At 57.3% G+C, this 21,384-nt stretch overlaps 1 protein-coding gene across 12 annotated transcripts in view; it reads right to left on the reverse strand.

Moving 5' to 3' along the window:
- Window positions 1-11,685: 11,685 nt before the first annotated feature.
- The window catches only part of CTIF (cap binding complex dependent translation initiation factor), a 286,624-nt gene continuing 276,925 nt past the window's right edge, over window positions 11,686-21,384 (reverse strand). For 11 of the 12 annotated variants that reach the window (XM_036078182.2, XM_078060363.1, XM_036078186.2 and 8 more), the window contains 2 exons: window positions 17,402-17,455; window positions 11,686-15,684 (listed from right to left, as the gene is read on the reverse strand). In XM_036078182.2, the coding sequence (XP_035934075.1) occupies window positions 15,469-15,684; window positions 17,402-17,455 (270 nt within the window). In that variant the 3' untranslated portion in view covers window positions 11,686-15,468. The other variant, XM_078060364.1, reaches the window with a different exon arrangement.

The raw sequence follows: 21,384 nt of genomic DNA on the forward strand, positions 1-21,384 counted from the left end.
GGGAGGAGGGAATGGGAAGAAAGTGCTTAATAGGTACCAGGCTTCCTTTTCCGATGATGAACAGGATTTGGAACTAGACAGAGGTGGTGGTTGTGCAACACTGTGAAGGTACTAAGTGCCACTGAATTGTTCACTTTAAAATGATTCGCTGGGGGCACCTGGGTGGCTCAGTTGGTTAAGCAGCTGCCTTCGGCTCAGGTCATGATCCCGGGGTCCTGGGATCGAGTCCCACATGGGGCTCCCTGCTCAGCGGGGAGTCTGCTTCTCCCTCTCCCTCTGCTGCTCTCTCTGTCCAATAAATGAATAAAATCTTAAAAAAAATAAAACGATCCGTTGTATGTTAGGTGAAGTGGAGAGGGTGGGCCCCACCACAGGTGGTTGTAAGGGTCCCATTTCACGAAATGGAGTAAAAGGTAGACCGTGAAGGGGCCCGCCGTGGTGCCGGGCACACAGACGTGCCCAGGAGAGGTGAGCTGGCCACGCAGCTGGTTCCAACACTAAGGACGAGGGGGACTGTTGAACTCGGGCAGCGGGTGCTCCAGACAGGTGGGTGAAGAAGGGCTCAGAGTCTTCTTTGTCAGGGGCTGGAGGGAAGCAGGGAGGGCTTGGGAGAGGGGCTGAGGAACCCTAGGACCATGAGTCTGGTAAGGGGAAGGTGGGGTGCCCGAGCCAGGCTGGTGCAAGCTGTGGGCAAAGGCCAGTCACCCAAACCCGGGCCCATCAGGGTCTGAGCAAGAGCTTAACAAGGGCCTCAGAACCCTTTCGTGCCACAAGAAGAGGGTGGGTGCAGGTTTGCCTCTCTGGCAGGCTTTTTGTCCTTGGAGGCCCCTTTCGTCTGAAGAGGCTTTCTGTTCTGTCATGGAGAAAAGCCTTGGGGCCTGCTCTCCCGTGCAGCTGAGGCCAAGCAGTGGGGGGAAGTGGTGGCCTCGAGGGCCCCTCTGGGATCCCTCTGCCTGGGCTGAGGGAACTTGACCCTGGGACTAAGAGACATTGGTCATTTGGAGCCCCAGAGCAGTTGGTTCCTGGCTGGGCACAGGGCGTCCCCTCTCTTTGGACACCAGGACACCAGCTGGAAACCTGTGCTTTCCAAGCACCCTATCAGGGCAGAGCTTGCATGGAGCACAGGAGGAGGCAGAAGCATCTGGGTCCTTGGGGTGACTCGGGAGGCAGCTTTTGGAGGGGCTTTGAGGAGGAGGCTTTGGGGCTGGGCTCAGGCTTGGGCCAGGATCATGGGAGCCGCCTGCCCGCCAGCCCCTCAGGGTTGATCACCAAGAGTAAACAGTAAAAACCGAAACAATAAATACTGACAAGAGGGCAGTAATAATTATGGTTTTACGTTCAGCTAGCCAGATGCAGCAGGGGTGGGGACTGGGTGGTAAATAACAAGCAAAGACTGGGGGCGCCTGGGTGGCTCAGTCGTTAAGCGTCTGCCTTCGGCTCAGGTCATGATCCTAGGGTCCTGGGATCGAGCCCCGCATCGGGCTCCCTGCTCGACGGGAAGCCTGCTTCTCCCTCTCCCACTCCCCCTGCTTGTGTTCCCTCTCTTGCTGTGTCTCTCTCTGTCAAATAAATAAATAAAATAAAAAAAAAAAACAAAAAACAAGCAAAGACTGTAAATCACACTCAGAGACTGATGGATACAATGAGGAGCTTGACCCGACTCCTTGTCCCAGGAGGTGCTGGGGGGCTCATCCTGGGGGAGAGGGCTGGGACTCCCGAGGCTGTTCTGGGGCTGGAGCAGGGGAGTCCGTCAGCGGGGAGCCTGGGGCTTGGGTTCGAGCCCCCTCTCTGCCAACGGCTTGCTGTGCCACCTGGGGCTGCCCGCCACCCCTCTCTGGGTTCCTTTTCCTTCAGCTATAAAACAGCAGGCTCCAGTATTCTATGATTCCAAGTCTCCTCTGCTGCACCCATTTTCTCAAGATTCTTGGGCTTCCTGGACCCTCTTAGGAAGGAGTCAGCCCCCTCCAGCCTCCTAGGAGGGCCCAGGCATAAGGAGGGAGTGGGGTGAATAAGGGTCCTGCCAAGGCCCCTGCCCAGCCAGTGACAGGAAGACAGTGGCTCACGGCACAGGGAGCGATTTTACTGGAAAGATGAAAGGAAATTGCATCTTTAATAATTCACCGGGCCGGTTTGGAGGGAGGCAGGTTGGCGGGGCCGCGGAGCCGCCGGGCGATCCCAGCATTTGTTCCTGGAAATCCGCTGACTCCAGAGCCTGCCCGAGAGACCTGGGGCCCTCCATCTCCTCCTGGCCCAGGGACAGCGGGAGCCGGCGGAGTCTAGACCAGGGTGAGAGGTTAAAACACAGCCATCCCGGGAACCCGCTAAATTGATATCCCCAGCAAAAACGGAGCCGAAATGATCAATAAGGCAGCCGCCCAGGAAGGCCGCCAAGCCCGGGCGGCCCGTGCTGTCCCTGCGGCCAGGGCGCACTGGGTCCCCAGCGAGCAGACCACCGGGTCCAGCTGTCCAGCTGGCAGGTGGGGTGCCGGGGGCATGCTGCCCGGTGTCTTCAGCTGGTCATCGCTTGGCCTTCCCTCCTGGTCCCTCTCAAGGGGCGATGCCTTCCACCTACTCACCTGAGAGTGGCAGGACCCCCTTTGGTTTCCAGTCACAGGGACCATCCTGGGCCGACTGGGAGGCTTCGTGTCAGACAGGGAGAGTGCCTTGAAGCCGGAGGACTGGCCCAGGACCCAGGTGGAGGGCGCTAAAGACAAAAGTAGCTAAAGAATTGTTGATTTGGGGTCCAGCTCCACCGGCAAGCTCTTCTCTGGACTGTAGTCTCTCCCCGGGGAAGCAAGACCCTCTGCATCTAGGGGGGTGTCATTATCACTAAGCCGTTCCCCCAAGGCCTGTAGAATCTTAACTGACTAATCTGAAATGTAAAAGCTCTCCTGGGTGGGTCAGCCTAGGTACAAACTAGATTGGGAAGGGATGCTTCACGAGGGAGTTTAAGTCATGGGGCTGAGGGCATCTGGGGGTTTGGGGGTGGGGTATTCAGGCAGAGCAACTGTGAATCTCTCTCTCTCTTTCCTTCTCCCTCCCTCCTTCCCTCTCCTGCTAATTGGCAAAGATAACTTTAGAATCACAGACAGGATACTTTAATCACTAATAGACTCATGCTTCTTTTATAGATGGGGAAACTGAGGCCAGAGAAGCACTGCCCCCATGGGGGCCTAGCTGGTGAGTGTGGAACCAGGACTGCCACTGGAAGCAGTGGTTCTCACCACAGTCTCAGGACTGCTGCCTCCCCTTCTCCTCAGTTCTTGGGATGGGAGGTCTGGTGTGGCCCTGGGGCAAGGTGCCCAAGCCAGTGGTCATGAGATTCATTTTGACTCACTGTCTAATCTTGGCCCACCCCAGCCTCAGGCTGTGCTTTCCTCTCTGGAAAACTAGGGTAAGATCCAGCCCAGCAGCCTCCCAGGCCATGAAGAGGATCACATGAACTAACACAAGTTTAATCCTAAGTTAGCAAAGCCTTACTTATCTGGTGGGTCCACCGCTTTTGGAAGTCATCGTGGGACGGAAAGCAGGCAAAAATGGCTTCTGAGTGGGTGAAATATCCGTTTATGCAGGAAGGCTCATAGACATTGCATATAAAAATGCCCCTTGGGCCCCCCTCAGGGCCTGTTTGCTCCTACTTGACGAACAGTTCTGACAAGTTTGGTGGTCTAGTTTCTCAGGCCACAACAGGTACACTGATAGTAGTAGGAACAGCTTGATGATGAGAGAGGAGGCAGAAAAACTGTAAAATGCAGATGCAGTAATTAAGAACGCAAAGCAGACTGGATATACCTTGATCATCCCTGAGGGTAATTCAGGGTTACAGTCCAGTCTACTCATTAGCGTTGTCGCAATGACCCTGAGTCATCAAGAAAGCGTGAAGCACACGGTGCCCCTGTTTGAGAACTCGGGGATGTATATGATCCTCTCTACAACGTTTTTTACCAAAAAACTTGTCAAGAAAAGTTTTCCGTGAAAAGAGGTGAGTTACAGGAACGGCACCTCCGTTCTGGACCCAGCCAGGCACCCTGGATGGGGAGGGCCGACCCCGTGTGAAGATCAGAATCCAGCAAACCTGGGTTAGCCCCCATCCCCCAGCAAGGTGCCTCCCACCTGCATGATGAACTGGGGTTCCATGTCTCTCCCCTTTAATCCGTTCTGCAGGCCGAGGGAAGGAGCCTCCAACAACCCCTGTTTGCTCCCGCAGTTGAACCCCAAGCCAACTCGTTGGTGGCTCAGCCTGGCCACTCCTCTACACATTTACAGCCAGGTCCTCACAGACCTCGCTTCTAATTCTCTGGCATATCTGAGACTTGTCCTATCTGCCCTCCCCGACTCCCTGCCTTCCGAGGTCCTCCCCCCGCACTGTTGCCCCTGCTTACACCTGCTTGCACACCGTGAGCCCACCCCGAGGCCGACCTCATGTGCCCGGTCAGGCTCCTATCTGATGGGGGCCCCCCACCGCCCAGGGATTAATGACTCCATCACCAGAGCATGCAGCTCTATGTTCTCAGCCACTGCACGTCACGGTCCCTTCTCTACATGCCTGCTTCCTCTGCCAGCCAGCCTCCACCTTCTGGTCCCTCAGGGTGTCCTCATCCCCAGGACAGACCTGGTGGACAGAGGGTGCACGGGAGAGGGCCGTCCTGTTGGCTTGAACACCTACTGGTCCTAAGTGCGTGTCTAGCTTGCCAACACTGGGTGCAGGGAGGGAGTGGTAAGGAGGGGACCTTTTCCGTGTCTCCTAGGGCAAGACCCCATTCTGTGTCTTGCACCCAGCAGACATTCAGGGTCGGCTAATGGGACACTAGAGGGGGAATAATGTGTGGGGGACACATCAGCTCACCTCTCAGGGCCTCCATGGGGGTGGAAAGGTCTACACTCGAAGTTCCAATTTCAAAGGCACTCAAATTTCACCCAAGCCCCACCCTGACCCCTATCCCGGCAGATCCCGGTGGGAGAGTGGACATGCGCCAGTGCACATCCGTTACCCACCAGAAGAAAAGCCACACGCAGCCAGTGAGGCGGGAGAGCCTGGTGGCCTGCAGGGAAGAGAGCTGTCATCTGTGAGGGGCTCGGAGGACACGCACTGTTTATCCAAATCTGCCAGGAAGATAGGAAGGTAAACAAAGGTATCCCCATTTCAATAGAGGAAACTGAGGCTCAGAGACACTGAATGACCTGCCGGCCTCACTACACTTCTCTGGGCAGACGTTACTGAGAGACACTGTCCGCGCTTCTCAGTCGACTCCTCTGATTTGATGGCTGCGTGTGGGACAGTGAGTTTGGGGTTTGGAGTCACCGGCAAGGGCTTGGAGGCAGAGGGGACCCCCTTAGAATGCTGCCCCTCCTCTTCCTCGTGGTCCCAGCGGGGGCCAGCCGACCTCTCCCAGTCTCTGTGACATGGAGAGAGCGCCTCCCGTGCGTGGTGAGATGCTGAGAAGTGTGCAGTCCGATGCCTGTGAGCGGCCACCGCCCTGGTGACCTTTACCCTCAGGGCCTCAGTGTCCTCATCTGTAAGATGGGAGGGTGGGCGCTCACTTCCCCTCCACATGCCGACAGCCCGGAGTAGTTGGAGGGTGGAGGGTGGGGAGTGAGGAAGGATGAAGTGGTTTTTGGGGATCAAGGGCAAGGGCAGGTGCTGGAAGGCAGGCGTCCCCGGAGGCCCCGTTCCCTGGACAGCACCTCCGATTGGAAGCCGTGTGTGGCGTTTCCCAGCGCGAGCTCCGCAGCACAAAGGCGGGGTTCTTCCCGCACTGTTGGGAGGGTGGGCCACAGTTCCTGTGGGAGCCTTCCTGCGGGGGCTCGTGCCCGTGTGTGGACCCTCGGCCATTCCGTGCCGCACCACCTGCTGGGCCCCAGCCTGTCCTTGGATCGGAGGGTCTGCCGTCCACTCTCAGCGTCCAGCCCCCCAGTCCTTCTCCCCCAGAACGTGTGTCGGAGCTGTGAGGACAGATGCGTCCCCCCAGTGCCTTCTCAGGCAGCACATGGGGCTCCCGCCGTGTCTCCTTGCTCACCGAGCACCAGCTCCCCTCTCCCTCCTGGCCTGCTCACCGCCCTTGGCCAGGGGCCCCGTGAAATGGAGTTCCCAAAGGGGAATCCCCTATTCCCGGTGCAGCTTCCCCAGGGCAAGTCGAGCAAGCCGTCTGTCCTGTCCAGACCCAATTCTGGCCTTAGCACAGCTCTTTTGAGGGTGTCGTCTCCCCAACAAGTGTCGGGTCAGGATCCCTGCTCCAGTCCGGCGTCTGGGGCCGCAGACGCTCTCCTGGACCCCGTGAGCCCGGCTCCGTGGCAAGGGGAGGGTCAGCAACCTGGACGCGGCAGCTTCCCGGCCCCTGGGGCCCAGTCCTAGCAGCCCTGGGAGATGAAGACTCAGGTCCTGCAGATTCCTCCGTGAGACGTCAGTTTGCACAGATGTGTGGCCCTAGCGTCTGACTGGGCCGGCGAAGCAGGGGGCGATCAGGACTCCGGGGACGAAGCCCGCTGCCCGGGGGGCTGGGTCCGATCGACGGGGACCGCGGTGCATTCGGGGCCGGCAGCCCGAGTCTTCCCTTGGCGGTCCTGTGCAGCCCCTTCCTCGAAGCATCAGGCCTCTCCCAGGGCAGGACCTCCTGCAACCATGGCCAGAGGCCCTCCGGGCTCTCCGCCTGAGCCATGGTCTTCTGAGACCGGGCACCTCCACCCCCTTTGGGACACTTTCCTTCCCAGATTCCTCTATTCAGTGTGTCCCCGCCTTTCCCCTCGCTAAGTAACCAATACGCTGAGGAAGGAAGGCCTTGCCTGAGCAGAGGGCCAGCGTGTGGCCTGCCCATCCGGGGACCATCAGCTTGTTCATGGCATACTGAGGGACTCACGTCAGCCCCGTTCCCACGGGGCAGGATGAAAACCACTGTCACCTCCTCTGAGAGACACCCCGTTTCTAGTTCTGGGACTCGGGACCCTCATGCCTCTGCTTCCCACCCCTCAGTGCTCAGAGGCCAAGCAGCCGGGGGACTGAGACACTGCGGCACAAATGCACACATGTCACCTACACGTACCATCCGCACACCCCACAGGCGTACACACCCCCCCACAAACGCACATCCCCCCGAAAACCTCACACACAGCACACAGGTCGTGTCCCACACAGGGGCCCAGCTGAGGGCATCTGGGGTGGCTCACGGGTCCCGGCCAAGACATCTTCTTCTCATTCACACAAAGGCCGTGGCTCTGGCCCCAACCACAGAAGAATCTGCCCCCTCCGGGCCTCTCCGGGCTGTTAGAGCTCAGGACCCCACGGCCACCAGCCCTCCCCACTGGAAGTCCCTGTCCCATGTGGGGTTCCCCCCCACCCCTCTACTGCTCTGGGTAGCTTAGCTCTTCCCTCCCAAGTCACTTATTACCTGGACCTCACTGTCACAGTTCACCCCACTTGTCCCCCACATGCTTGTTTGGCACCTGCTTGGACCAGGCCCGGGGCTCGGGGCTGGAGATGCACGGGGGATGAGGTCAAGCTCATAGTCAGTGGGCATGGGCCACCTACATGCCCATGGTCACACGCAGTGAGCAGGGCCATGGTAGGAGCGTCCCTGGGAGCTGCTGGAGCCCAGTGGGGGGTGGTCAGTCAGGGAGAACTTCCTGGAGGAGGTGACACTAAGGGAAGGTGCATACTGGTACCTCCAACCACTGTCCATGGTCCAGAGACTGGGCTTGAGTCCCCTGCCAGACAACCAAGATCATCCAAACCCCAACCCATCCATAGACCCATAAAGAAGAGCAGTGAATATCTGGATTGGAAGTCGCTGAGATTTCAAGCACCCTCTCCTCCCCTCCTGACATGCTTCAGGAGTTACTGTCCCCTCCTCAGTCCCAGCACTTCTCCTTTTCCTCTGAGCCAAGCCCAAGGCAGAATCTACTCCTGGCCCTGGTCAGATGGGAAAGGCACTTATTACGTGCCAGGCCATGAACCTCTCTCCCATCCATCTATGTACCTTTCAGGGCCATGTCCCTCTATGTCCTGCTGGGTCACCACTGGGCCTAAGTGCCCCGGCCTGAGCCCCTACTCATCCCTGGGAGCCAGTGGGTCGATTAGAGCTGGGGGACATGGCAGGGCAAGGGGACTTGGGCACAAAGGTGGCCATGGGTACTGGAGGCCAGGAGCCTGGATCCTCAGCCTGGTCCCTATACATGCCTACCAGGCGGTTTTCAGGACGAGGAAGGCAGCAGTGCAGGGCCCCTCCTATCTTTAAAATGGAGTCAAGGGGCTCCTGGGTGGCTCAGTCGGTTAAGCGTCTGCCTTCGGCTCAGGTTGTGATCCCAGGGTCTGGGATCGAGTCCCATGTCGGGCTCCTTGCTCAGCGGGGAGTCTGCTTCTCCCTCTGCCTGCCACTCCCTCTGCTTGTGCTCTCTCTCTGACAAATAAATAAATAAAATCTTAAAGAAAAAAAAGGAAATAAAATGGAGTCAAAAGTGTCTGTCTCTTGGCAGGGCTACGGTGAGGTACAGAACATGTACTTGAAACCAAAAAGTGCCATTCAACCATCATCGTTCTCTAAACCTCAGTTTTCCTAGATGTAAAATGGGTAGAATTTTATTTTTTCCTTCCCAGGACTCTGGTGAGCCCATCACAAGGTAACGTGTGGGAAAGTGCTGCGTTCAGGAACTAGCGCTGGGTGCGGCTTTGGGCTCTCTGGGCCAGTCCCCTGGGCCAGGCAGACACGGCTGCTCGCCGGGCGCTCCCGGGCTGTCTGCCCCGCCGCCAGTCTGGGGCAGAAACCCCACTGCATCTGCTTCCAGAGCGGGCCAACTGCTTCCTCGGAGGACGGCAGCATGCGCTTGCCCTGCTGACCACCTCCATCCACCCTCGTCTGCCCTGCTCGCCCTGAGGTCAGGCAGGTGGCTGGGCAAGCTGGGCCCTTCCCTCAGGGCCGATGGACCCGTTAGGCCCAGTACCTCGGGCGCAGGATACTTTTAGGGGCCCGCAAAATACTTTTCATTTCTTTTAAAATCAGAAGTAAGAGATGAATTTCTAGGTTGGAAAAAAAAGTTTTAATAAGTAATGTGAATATGTTTGTCTTCATCCCCACGTGGTCATCAAATACATTTTTATTTTATTTGAAGGACGAGGGCCTACGAAGACCTGGGTGCCCGGGGCCCACAGAAGTCCTAACACTGCCCCGAGTCCATGGTATCTATTCTGCTCCACACTCAAGCTGCTTCCTGGAGCCCTTCCCCCATTGGGAATGTGCCGGCCAGCCTCAGTTCACTTAGGATGGCAAATCCCAGTACGGCCTTCCCTTGCTATGCGAAAGTAGAGCGTTCCTATGTTCCTATGAGACCTTGCAGAGGCTTGCATGCCATAAAGTGAAGAAGCAATTGCCATTAATTTATATGGCAAAGTTCTGAGCCTTCCCAGACCCCCAAAATAATGTCTCTTAAGCTTTTCAGGTGCCTTAGGACACATCTTGTGGAGGGATGGGTGAAATCGGTGGGGCTAAGGCACAGATGCTCCCAGACACAGCTCAGAGCTCTGGCGGGTGATGCTGAGTTGCTGCCTGTGGTTCCCGGGGAAGGAGCCCCGCGGCTCCGCGCTCCCTGCTCCCTGCCCGGGGCACCCCTGCCTCTCTACTGACTCTCCATAAGGCTCTTCGTGCTTATCTTTGAGCCAGTCCCTGGAGTAAGGGATGGCGGCCTTAAATACCTTTTCTCCCAATCCCCACAGAGGGTATGGCCCCTGTCCCCCCGCCGGTAAGAAGAGGGGCTCCCTGAGGCCAGAATTCTGAAAATGTTGGTGTATATATAGGGGTGTCCTCTTTCCGTGTATAGTTTGAGAGGTTCCCAGGCAATTCGGATACTGACTGCCGGGCTCGGAAGCCTCCCTGAGAGCATCTCGCTCGCCTCCCCCCACCTTGAGAACTTCTGGAGTGGTGGAGATCCCAGGGGACAGTTGGCACACATTACAACGGATCCTTTTACATAACACGCCGAACTTTGCGGCACAGCTTTTTCGGCCCACCCCACCCAAATCCCTTGATTTCATCACGCGCCTCCATTCCACTGACGCCGAGGCGAGCGCGCCGGCGGCCCGTGCGGTCCCAGCGGGCAGCTGCTGTCTGGCCGCTGCCCCGGTGCCTCCCTGGGGCCTGGCTCTGCAGCGGGCAGCAGGGAGAGGCCGCCCAGGACACGCTCGCCTTCTGGGCTAGGGGAAGGGCCACCTGGCGCTCACACTGGCCAGCCCTGGGCTTTGGGTCAGTCAGGTCATCTCTCTGACCCTTAGCTTTGTCCTCTGTAAAATGGGGATCAAAGACACCCACCTACTTCGTCCAACCCCCTGAGACACTGCATGGAGGGCCCTGAGCTCCTGGGAGCTGCGGGGAAGACAGACCGTTAATATTAAGGCATAGCCACTTTTTCCCCCTCTCAGTTTCTTCTTTTCCTGCTCTTTACCTTGGCACATAAAAGGCCCTTACCAGTCCTGCGTGTGTGCGCGCGCGCGTGCGTCCTAGCTTATTCATCCGAAATTGTCTTCCCCTCCCTCCCTCCTACACACCCCAGGATAAATGGAACCTACCCTCAGGAGGACAGATAACACACATCAGCAGAGAGGGTGGTGAAATGCAGGATTGAAACATTATTTGGATGATGTGTTTCATAGTTTCAATAACTTAGAAGCTTCTGGAACCAGGACTAAATCACCCAGAAAAAGCTCCTCTCCCTTTCTGTGAACAGTGTTTGGTAAGATTTCCCCACCCTCTCTCCCACCTCCAAAATGCCTTTTGCTCTGATCTCCACGTTCTGCTTCTACACCTTTGCATGTTTGTAAACTGCATTTTTGTAGAAACTTTGGTTTGACAAATACCTCGATTGTTTCATTAAAATGTTATCTCCCTCTACCAATCTGTGCACTTCTGGCTGTCCCTGCACAGTTTCATGTGACTCAGTAATAGGCAGTGACCAATCTCAGCACGCCCTCGCCAGGCTCCTGGGCTGGGCCGGCCGCCGTCTTGACCAGGCCAGGGACTCGGGAAGGGGGGTGGACACTCTTGTCGCCGCCCCAAAGAGCTGAAAGACTGGCAAGTTCTAGTCAGAGAGAACCCCCGAGGGGGATCTGTTACCAGGAGGCAGGGTCCCCAGTGTCTTGCCATGAGAGGGATTGTGCAAAACAAGGGACATGTCATCACAGGAAAATAAATCACTGGGCCCCTTTGGGCCCCTTTGATGAAAGACTGGTTTGACCCACTGGGATTGGACAGTCACTTGCTGCTGACTTTTAGAAGCTTCTGGGCCCAAGTCTCTGTCTTTCTAAAGTAAGTCCTTGCCAAATGTTCCAGTGATATTTCTAAGGAAGGGGTAGGTTTGGGGGGTGGGGTGGTTAAGCGCGCAGCAAACCACATCTTTAGTGCAAAAGCTATTTTCTGCAGGACCGGTCCGATCCCATGCCTTCGGCTAGGCCACAGTTGCCAGCTTGGGGAGGTGGGGGGCCCAAGTGTCTTCCACCCACGTTCTCTGGACCACTCCTTCACAGCCTTCCCCAGGCCCCAGACCATGCCCCCGCTCTCCAAGACGGCCAGACCGTGGGAAATCTCATTAGCTCCTTGCCTGGCCAGGGGCTCCTTGGAGGTCTCTGCCAGCACACTGGTGGAGACCACAGAAGACTTTGGGAAAGATTTCCTTTGCCGAACACACAGACAACATGGATCCGGGGCGTTTTTGGTTTTTGGTGTTTATTTTTTAAACCCACTTGTAGTCTGGGTTCAGCTGGAAAGCAGGACATACTGAGGGAGGGAACGTGGTCGCGTGAGGAGGATTCTGCTGCGGCTGTGGCGGGAAGGCCCAGGCCCCTTCTCCAGGGAGGCAGGTCCCGTCGCCAGGCTCCCAGCTGGCTCAGGCAAGGTGGGCAGCCCTTGTCGCCAGCGTCCCGACCAGAGGAGCGGTCTCCTCTGCGATCTGCATCCTCAGAGGCCCGGGCAGAGGGCCCCACAAGGCTCCAGCAGCTGAGGCACAGGACTCCGTGGGCAGGCCCTGAGAGTCTGTCACACGAGGAACACTGGCCGGGTTCTGATGCCAGAGACGGGAACGTGGCGTCTGGGGCGGCCCCATGGGGCTGCTCCTCGCGGCGGCCTGGCTGGCGGGGTCCCCGCCCCTGCAGCTGCCCAGAGCGTGATCAGTGGTACATTTCCCACACACCCCCCCCATCCCTCAGAGAAAATAAAATAAAATAAAAATTAGAATAAATACCGACTCGGCCAACATTTACATTTACACGGATGGACAGGGCGATCCCTAAACCTCGAAGGTTTACAGACTGATCGAGGAAGGACAAACAGACGAAACTGGGCTGGGGTGCATGTTCCCCAAGGAGGATGGTGGGGTTCCCACCTTCTCCGGGGGAGGTTAGGAGCCTTCTTGGGGCTGCGGTCCCAGCACTCAGGCAAACCCACGAGGCCGAGGGGAGCAGGGCTGTGGTGAGCGGGCTAGCCGCCTGGTCTTGACTGGGAGGGGGCACAGACCGAGACAGGATCAACATCAGATGGCCGGACTTCGCCTCTTCACTGCACCAAGAAAGCCGCGGGGTGAGTAGGGAAAACAACACAAGCCTTAGAAATGCAATATCCAGTTTTGCCTCCCATCAAATACATTCAGAGGTCAACTTGGATATGGCCTTTCTCACTCAGCAGAAGGGGGGTCTGGCCTGGGGAGGGACTAGGGGTCTGAGGGGCGCCCACTTCTGCTCCCTGGTTCCTGTCTCCCTTGGGAGGCGGCCTCAGAGTCACAGATTTTAATGCTTTACTGTTTTTTACTGTTATTTCCTTAAAAAAATTTTTTTTTTTAATGTTTTCCTTCCATGTCTCAAAGAGTAGCAGCAACCTGCATTTAGAAAAACAGCTTACATTGTTATTTGGATTGGCCAGGAAGCACTTTCAAGCAATGGGATAAACTAGGCAAACCATATGTCTGGAGCCACCGTGACACGACACGTAATTAAAAATATATTTATATATGTATACATATTTATATCTTACTTCTTCATACTCTGGTCCTAACAGTCGAGGAGGGGTGGCCCTGAGGCAAAACCACCAAGGAGGCCGTTAGGAGGAAGGGGCATTAGGAGGAAGGGGCATGAGGCCCATGGCGCCCACCATACCACCGGCCTCGGCTTTGCAGGGAACATCAGCCCCTGCGTGCTCGCTCTCTGCTTCATGGAACGGGTAGGAGGCCCTGTTCCCCTGGGTCATTCCCTTCCTCTGGGGCCCTGCTTTGTTCTCAGCAGACGTGCTCACACGCGCGTGCACACACACACACACACACGCACGCCTCGCACTCGCACTCGCACTCGCGGGGAGCTAGGCCCATTTCAGCCCAGACGCAGCTCTCTGAGGGCTGCCTGGAGGCAGCTGCGTGCCTGGCGGAGGCTGCTTGACTCCTCCAGACCACGAGGTCCCCGGTCCCTCTCTGAGCCCTCCAACCTCAGTCCAGCTCTTCCCGCGGGGCCTCCCGTGGGGTCCCTGGTGTCCCTGGGCCCCAGGCTGGGCTGAGGTGCCTGCTGAGGAGGAAAGGCAGTGAGGAGAAGCTCAAGGAGGGGAGGAGGCGAAGGCCAGGGGCCGAGGCTACAGACCCATTCCAGGTAAGCCTGTGTCCCCCACACATGTCCCCAATACGCTCCGCCTTGGGACCGGCATAGGCTCCTATCCCGGGGCTGGAAGGTGGGTGGCAGCTGGTGGGGAAAGCCAGGGAGTACTGGGGGACCCGCTCCCCCCGCCCCACCCTGCCTGCTCTCCCAGAAGCGGAGTCCACAGAGGAAAACCTCCAGCCCTCAACCCCTGGCCAGCCTGAGTGGACCAGGCAGCCAAGGCCCTCCAGTGACCCAGGGAACCCAGAAGCTGCTGGGCTCTGAGGTGGTTTAATGGGGGCTTATCAAAGTGCGGGCTCCAGACCCCAGAGCTGGGGCCGGGCAGATGCCTGTGACAACCCCAAAGCCAGCTTCCGAGAGCCTGCCTTGCATTCTCCTCCAACAGAGAAGGGGCTCTCCCCAGGACCTGGCCCTTCCAAGAAACCCCAGTCTCGCTCCTTCCAGGCCTGGAAAGATGCGTCGGCCCCGCCTGCTCATTTCATGTTCTACTCACGACTCAGTGAATGCACCGCCCCCCCAGCCCCGGGGGCCGCAGTGCCCAGAGCCCTCCTGGAGCACACAGACCTTGGCTGTGGGGGGCCTCGGCTTCTGGATCCCGCCCGCGATGAGGCTGGGCCATCGACACAGCCCATTTAGCTAAGCTCCAAGTCCCGGGGAGCCAGGCAGCCCCCAGCGGCCACTTTCCCCCCACTAAGCTGGGGAGGAGACCTGTGTGTGGCTCAGGCAACATCACCTAGTGTTTTGGTTTGAATGTGCCCGTCTTGACTGTGCCCCATTCACCACAGCCGCCCCCCACCCCCAGCCCCAGCCCCAGCCAGGATGGGGTTTAACACACTCCCGGCACCTGCCGCAGCATCAGCCCTTTGACAGAGCAGAGCGGGAAGAAGAGAACAGAGGTCCTGGAAGCCAAGGGCTGCGGAGCACAGGGTTCCAGGGGGACCCCCTCCGGGGCAGAAGTTTCCAATTACCCTAATTGGCCACTGGCAAGCTATCTGTGGCTAGAATCCTTCCAGAGGGGGCCGGGTTTGATCTTCCACTAATCAGGGGGTCCTCAGTGGTGCTGTGTGATCACAGCTCGGACTCTTTTCATGGAGAGAGGAGACTTCAAAGCAGCTGACTTTTGAAAATAAAACAATAAAACACAAGAGCACGAGCAGAGCCGCACACCCCAGCTCCCCTCCCTGCGCCCCGCCCCTGGGCCTGAGGCTGGGGGGCCACACGGAGGAGGAACGGGGAGTGGGGAGGGTGCAGCGTGCAGGTTAGAGGAGAAGCCTCCGTCCCCCAGGCCGAGCGTGGCGGACAAAGGCCGTCAATTACGGGCGGCTGGTGGGGACCGTGCCTGCTTTTGTCCTCCCGGACATCTGCTCTACGTCGCCTGCTGCCAGTTGGCGACCGCGGCTGACAGCAGGAACAATGCAAGCCCGTCTCCGACCCACTTTTTCAGCCTTCTGAGGTCCTTTCTGACCCAAGCGGTACCCCGGCGAGCCGAGCTGCCAGGGCCTCGGAGGAGTCACGCCGATGAAACCCCTCGCACAAAGCCCTGCGGGGACGCGGTTGATGGGAGGGGGCGGGGAGGAGCAGGAGTGGGGAGGGGACGACGGGGGCGGGCGGGGGGGCCACCATGAGAAAGAAACATGCTTCCCTTATTGGTGTGAGCTGCCGCATGCGTGGGGCTGGGGGGGCTCGGATGAGGGGCGCTCCTCCTTCCCGGTCTGGCTCCAGCCTGGCCCCCGGCTCTGCCTGCTTTCCTCCCCACTTCTTTCTCCCGCCAGGGCCACCCCTGTCCTCCCGCCTGTCCATCTGGCCCTGGGTACCAGGGCCCCAGCTGCCCGCGGGCCGCCCGCCAGGCCCCCTGGCCGTCAGGCTGTCAGTTTCTGGATGGTTCTGTTGTAGTACTGCGTGATGGGGGGCGTCAGAGGGTTCCAGCTGTTGGCATGGAGCTCTATGACCTCCAGAAGCAGCGACCGGGTCAGCATCGACTCTGAGGGGCAGAGCATCTTGTCGCGCGCACTGGCCAGGAGCTCGGTCATCATCTCGGGCAGCTGCTCCTCCAGCAGCCGGCCTGTGCTCTGCAGCTGCGGGTGGGGAAGCGGGGCTTAGGACAGGACCTGCGCCCCCGGAACGGCCCCCTGAGCCACCCTGGTTAGGAGGGCCGGGGGCAGGGACAGGAAAGAACTGGATTATCTCTGGAAGGTGCAGGCCAGGCATCTGTGCCCCAGGGAGGACAGGAGGTGGAAGGAGTCAACTGTGAAAGCCCACGTTGACCGACCAATCTGCCGCAGGAATAAGAGGGATTGGGTTATTGCCTGCTCCCTGGGGCTGAAAAGAGCCCTCACCGGGACCATGCCACTTCTGTCTTTCACCCAAGAAAGACTCACCCTCCTACTGGAAGCCTTGCCTGACCCCTGCCCAGACCCTCAATGGCTGACCTGCTCCCCTCAAAGGTGATCAGGCTGCACCGTGTTAATTTCCACTTGCTAGGATGTCTCTCTAGAAACGAGCTTGGTCATTATCACCTGCACGTCTCCGCACGGAACCTGAGAGCAGGGATGAGGTCTCCTATTTCTCTCCTGCCCCTAATCCCACCTCCCCACCCCAGCTGACCTCTGCCCACACTTGTGACATGAAGTGCGGGAGGGAAATATGAACTGGGGCAGAAGGCCAGCCAGAGGGCCCGCCCTCAAGAGAGGCCCCCGATGATGCTGAAAAGCCGCTGTAGGGAGGAAGGGGTCCCAGTGGTCTGGATCATGCAGCCTCAGGCAGTAGCCCCTGCGGGTCCTCTCCACAGTATCTCGATCTCCATCTCTGTCCGCACCCCATCTCATCTCACCCATTTTTCAAGGCTCTGCCTTCTTCATAAAGTCCTCATCGACCTCCCTGGACCACCCTGATCTCTCTCCTCTGACTCCTCAGGGATGCATGCTCTGTACCCATACTTCTTCTCTACACGGTGTTATCTATCCCCAGCCAGAGTGACAGCTGAGGGCAGGGACTAAGCTTTCTTCTCCCCTATGTCCCTGTCACCAAGTCCCATGTATGGTACCCAGATGGAGCCCCATAAATGAAGGGACCATCCCATAGACCTGAGGCTGTTGTCCCGACTCGCAGCACCTCTGGCCCCCAAGAGCCTTGGGAGTGGCCTGGAGGCCGGGCAGAAGCCACCTGAGAGGTGTGCTCACACAGCCCTGACAGGCCCTGGGTGCTCACGCAGGAGGCACCTGTTCTCACAGCCACTCTATTCTAAATGACTGGGCTGGTTTCCCAGAGCAAGGTTTGCCCCTGAGGAAGATCCCAGAGGAAGAGTTTCAATGAGTAGTGGCCCCACTTTGGGACCAGGAGTGGCGCCTCCTAAGGGGGTGTTTTGTAGCAGAGGGGTCCAACGTGGGACCTCAGGCCTCAGGCATCTTCCCCAAACCCTGCACCACCATAGCCAAGGGAGATATTTGGGGGTGGGGGTCACCTGGAATCTCTTAAGTCATTTATGTGGTGTGCCTAGTGCAAGGAGAAGGTGGTCTTGGGGACAGAAGGACAGTGCACAATGCCAGCACTTGGTCCTTCTCTCTAGAGAACCAGCCATCTCTTCCTCTAGCTAGTGGCGGGCTGGTTACCCCATCCACATTTACTCTGGTTTGGGGTTGATAATTCTGGATCCACGTCGGCTCAGGAAGCCATTCCCCACCAGCCCCGTCTACACACCCTTGCCTGGGACTTGTGGGTATGTCCGGTGATCCTTCACCGCCCACAACTGTTAGGCGTGAGGGGCACACCAGGTCTGAGGTCAGAGATGCTTACCTCCATCGAGCAGCACAGGACGGCGTCTTCTTTCACATCCTGAGATTGCAAGAGCTGTAGAAAAGAGAGGCAGAGAACACTCCTGAGGGGGCGGCACGCCAGCTCCCAGGCCCCTGCCGCTGGCCCCCAGCCCTAGCCCTGATGCAGCCTGGAACAGACATGTCGGAGGGGAGGGCTGGGGAGAGAGCCCACGAAGGTCAGAGGGGAGGAGGAACACAGCGATTTCTCTGGCAGGATTTGAGCACCTGGAGGACTACGGTGGTCACAGAGCCCGGGTGCCCCGGCCAGGTCAGAAGGCTCAGCCATGGTCTCAGGCACTCCTGGGCCCTGGCTAGAGGAGGACTTCCAGAAATCATGGTGCTCTTCTGCAAAACCACGGCTGTGCTCACTTACCCAGAGGCTGGAACTGCTTCCTAACCAAGGCCGTGGCCAGGCTGCTTGGTGCTGGGACTGGCCATGCCCCCATCCAGGCCTCCCTCTGCCTCATCTCATTCTTTCTCTCTCTCAACTGAGGTATAATTCACACAACATCCAATTCCCCATTTTTAAGTACACAACTCAGTGACTTTCAATATATTCACAAGGTTGCGCAACCATCAGTGTTACCTAACTCCAGAGCATTTTCATCCCCCCCAGCCCCTGGCAACCCTTAATCTCCTTTGTCTCTCTGGATTTGTCTATTCTGGATTTTTCATATAAATGGCATCACACAGCATGTGTCTTTTGTGACTGGCTTCTTCCATTAACAGAACTTTTTAAAGATCACCCATGTGGTAGCATGTACCAGTCCTTTGTTCCCTTTTATGGCTGAATAATATTCTGCTATATGGAGAGACCACATTCTGTTTACACATTCATTAGCTGATAGACATATGGGCTGTTTCCCCTTTTTTGGCTATCATGAATAATGCTGCTGTGATCGTTCGTGTACAGGTTTTTGTGTGAGCGCACGTATTCAGGTCTCTGGGGGTCCTTACCTCGGAGCGGAATTGCTCGGTCATGTTGAGCTTTCTGGGGACCAGCAAACTACAGTGGTTGTGCTATTCTGCATTTTCTCTAGCCATGTCTGAGGGTTCTGATTTTTCTACATCCTCACCAATATTTGCTATTTTCTGCTTTTTCATAAAATGTCTGTTTTTCCTAATTCCCAGTAGAAACTTTGAGGCACAGCTTCAGAGAAGCTCTACAGTCTTTTTTTTTTTTTTTTTTAAAGATTTTATTTATTTATCTGAGAGAGAGAATGGGAGACAGAGAGCATGAGAGGGGGAGGGTCAGAGGGAGAAGCAGACTCCCTGCTAAGCAGGGAGCCTGATGTGGGACTCGATCCTGGGACTCCAGAATCATGACCTGAGCCGAAGGCAGTTGCTTAACCAACTGAGCCACCCAGGTGCCCCAGAAGCTCTACAGTCTTGTTCTTCACAAATCCCGTTGACCACCTCTCCCTCTGTCCCCTTGACTGGCCGGAGCTGCTTTTCGAAACCAAACCCTTACGTACGTGTCCACTGCCATCCCCCACCACACTGATCATCACATCCCTAGGAGGACCCTGCATTTGGATTATCTGCCACGGATGACTCTTCCCTCTGCTGGAACTCTCCATACTTGCCCACCTTTCAAGGCCCACAGCTTTCCTTGGAGACCTCTGGATCACCCCAGGCCCCGGTGACCCCTCCTGCTTCTCACTCCCCAGCTTTCCCACCCGCTCAGCATTCCACACGAGTGAAAAGGCATTTTCCAGTGGGAACTGCTCGCTTCCTGAAGGCTGGGACAGTGCTGTGTTCCTATTTGCCACTTTGACACCCAGCCTGGCCCCTGACAACAGTAGGGATTCACTCAATGTTGGTCGATATGATTTATGCATTTTTGTTGTTGTTGTTTGTTAGTTTTAAAGGAAGGGTGGAGGGTGAGGAGAGCACAAGAGGAAGGCACTTTTAGGGTGAGTGTCCTCGTTCCCTGAACGAGAACTGGAGTCAAGGCTTTTGACGCGGGTGTGACGTGTTCAAGCAGAGGTGAAATCACAGGAGGACTATTCCTGCTGCCAGCTTGAAATCTGAATTGTGCACATCCTCTTCTCCTGTCATGTTGCATCCATCCACCCAGCCCGGGGGCCCTCCCAGCAAGAGCCAGAAGCATTCACCTCAGGAGGGCTGAAGATTCAGGGCGAGCTTCGCTATGTGCCCGAGGGGCGTGTGGGGCATCGAGAGGCCACAGGAGGTCAGGGGACAGACAGGTCAGTGCTGGCTGCACTGGCCAGAGATGCTCTCAGGGCCCAGGCCTCCTTCCCTGCCCTGCCCTCTCCCTGTATGTGTCAGAACTGGGCTGGCTAGCCACATAGAAGCCATTTTGGTATGAAGGAACAGAGGTAGTCCTTGACCTGCTCAAATGAAAAGCAGGAGGAGAGCAAGGGACAATCCAGGGGAGGGAAATGGTGCCACCAACACAAAGTGACAGGCATCGAGGCCAATGGCGTGCACGTTCTACTTACTGACACGGGCCTGACGCCCAGCCTTTGTGTTCTCGTCACTGGCCTCTTCAGCCACCAGAGGCTCGGACCTTACTCGCTCGCTCTACTCAGGGCTCTGCCCAAATGTCACCGTACCAGCCAGGCTCCCCCCACCGGCCTCTGTGACACCCACCAGCCCCGCTCACCTCCTGGCTTACTTCTTGCTGTCGCATAGCTCGCCCCTGACACATTATCTACTTGCTCGTCTGCTGTCTGTCCCCCCCCGGAGAAGGCAAGCTCCACCAGGGCAGGGCCTGTTTTGTCCCACTTCGGGGAATGTGTCCTACACATGGACCCAGACATGCCCCATGACACGGATACAAGGTTTTCGCTGCACAATCGTTACAGTAAGAGCAGCAAGGGGACTGGTTAGAGAATTATAATACGTAGGCATAGAGAGCACCCTGCAACACACTGCTATCCCTCGCCTGCTACACCCGGACCTGCTTCTGGAGTTTTCTTGCCTCCCGGAGCTGCAGACCCCCAAGGGGAGCCAGGGGAGCCTCCCACCAAGCCAGTGCCTGGTGGGCCTCTGGGAGGCACACGGGGAAGGGCGTCCCTCATTTAGAGGACCCAAGAAGCTAGAGTGAAGACCAGGAACCAGGTTCTGGGGAAAGCTGGGGGAGGCGATTCACCTTGCAGCGGGCCTACCTACGGCATGTGGTCCCCACCCAACCCAGCCTGCTCGGGGAGGGGCTGGGGCACAGACTGGGAGGGGCCCCTGGCCATCTAGGATGGGGTCAGCGTGGGAAAGTGAGCCTAGCCCTGTTCACTCTGCAGGGGAGATCGGGACTCATCTAGAGTAGGAGAACCCTGTAAGGTTTGCTGGAATTTCTTTCTGAACATAACTGTTCCCTAATAGGTTTTCTGTAGCACTTACTGGGGAAAAAAAAAAAGCCTTAAAAACTGCTAGTAGAAATGACAAGAGGGGTGCCTGGGTGGCTCAGTCGTTAAGCGTCTGCCTTCGGCTCAGGTCATCAACCCAGGGTCCTGGGATCGAGCCCCACATCGGGCTCCCTGCTCGGTGGGGAGCCTGCTTCTCCCTCTCCCACTCCCCTTGCTTGTGTTCCCTCTCTTGCTGTCTCTGTCAAATAAATAATAAAATCTTAAAAAAAAAAAAGAAATGACAAGAAAGGGGGGAATCTGGAAGAAAGGGAACTCTTGAAAGGGAACTCTTAGAGATGGAGTATGTACTAGCAGTTGGGTGGGGAGGGGGGACCAGGCCGAGCTGGCAGCTCGTGGGAAGAACAGGGTCCACTCTGGATGCGTCTAGCACATCGGCTGACACGCAGTAGGTGCTCCAGGGGGCTTGTTGTGGTAAGTTGAAATGCCCCTCGGATCATGTTCTGTCCTGAGATTAGCTTCTTAGGGGCTCTCGGGACAAGGGAGGTAACCTTATGGGAATACTGGTAGGAGTCAGGGCCTGACAAGTACTAGATGTTCTGAAAGGTGATGGTTTCTCCCTCCAAGCAGCCCCCTG

The sequence above is a fragment of the Halichoerus grypus genome, chromosome 13, assembly GCF_964656455.1.
Source record: "Halichoerus grypus chromosome 13, mHalGry1.hap1.1, whole genome shotgun sequence".
In the NCBI taxonomy this organism is placed as follows: domain Eukaryota; kingdom Metazoa; phylum Chordata; class Mammalia; order Carnivora; family Phocidae; genus Halichoerus; species Halichoerus grypus.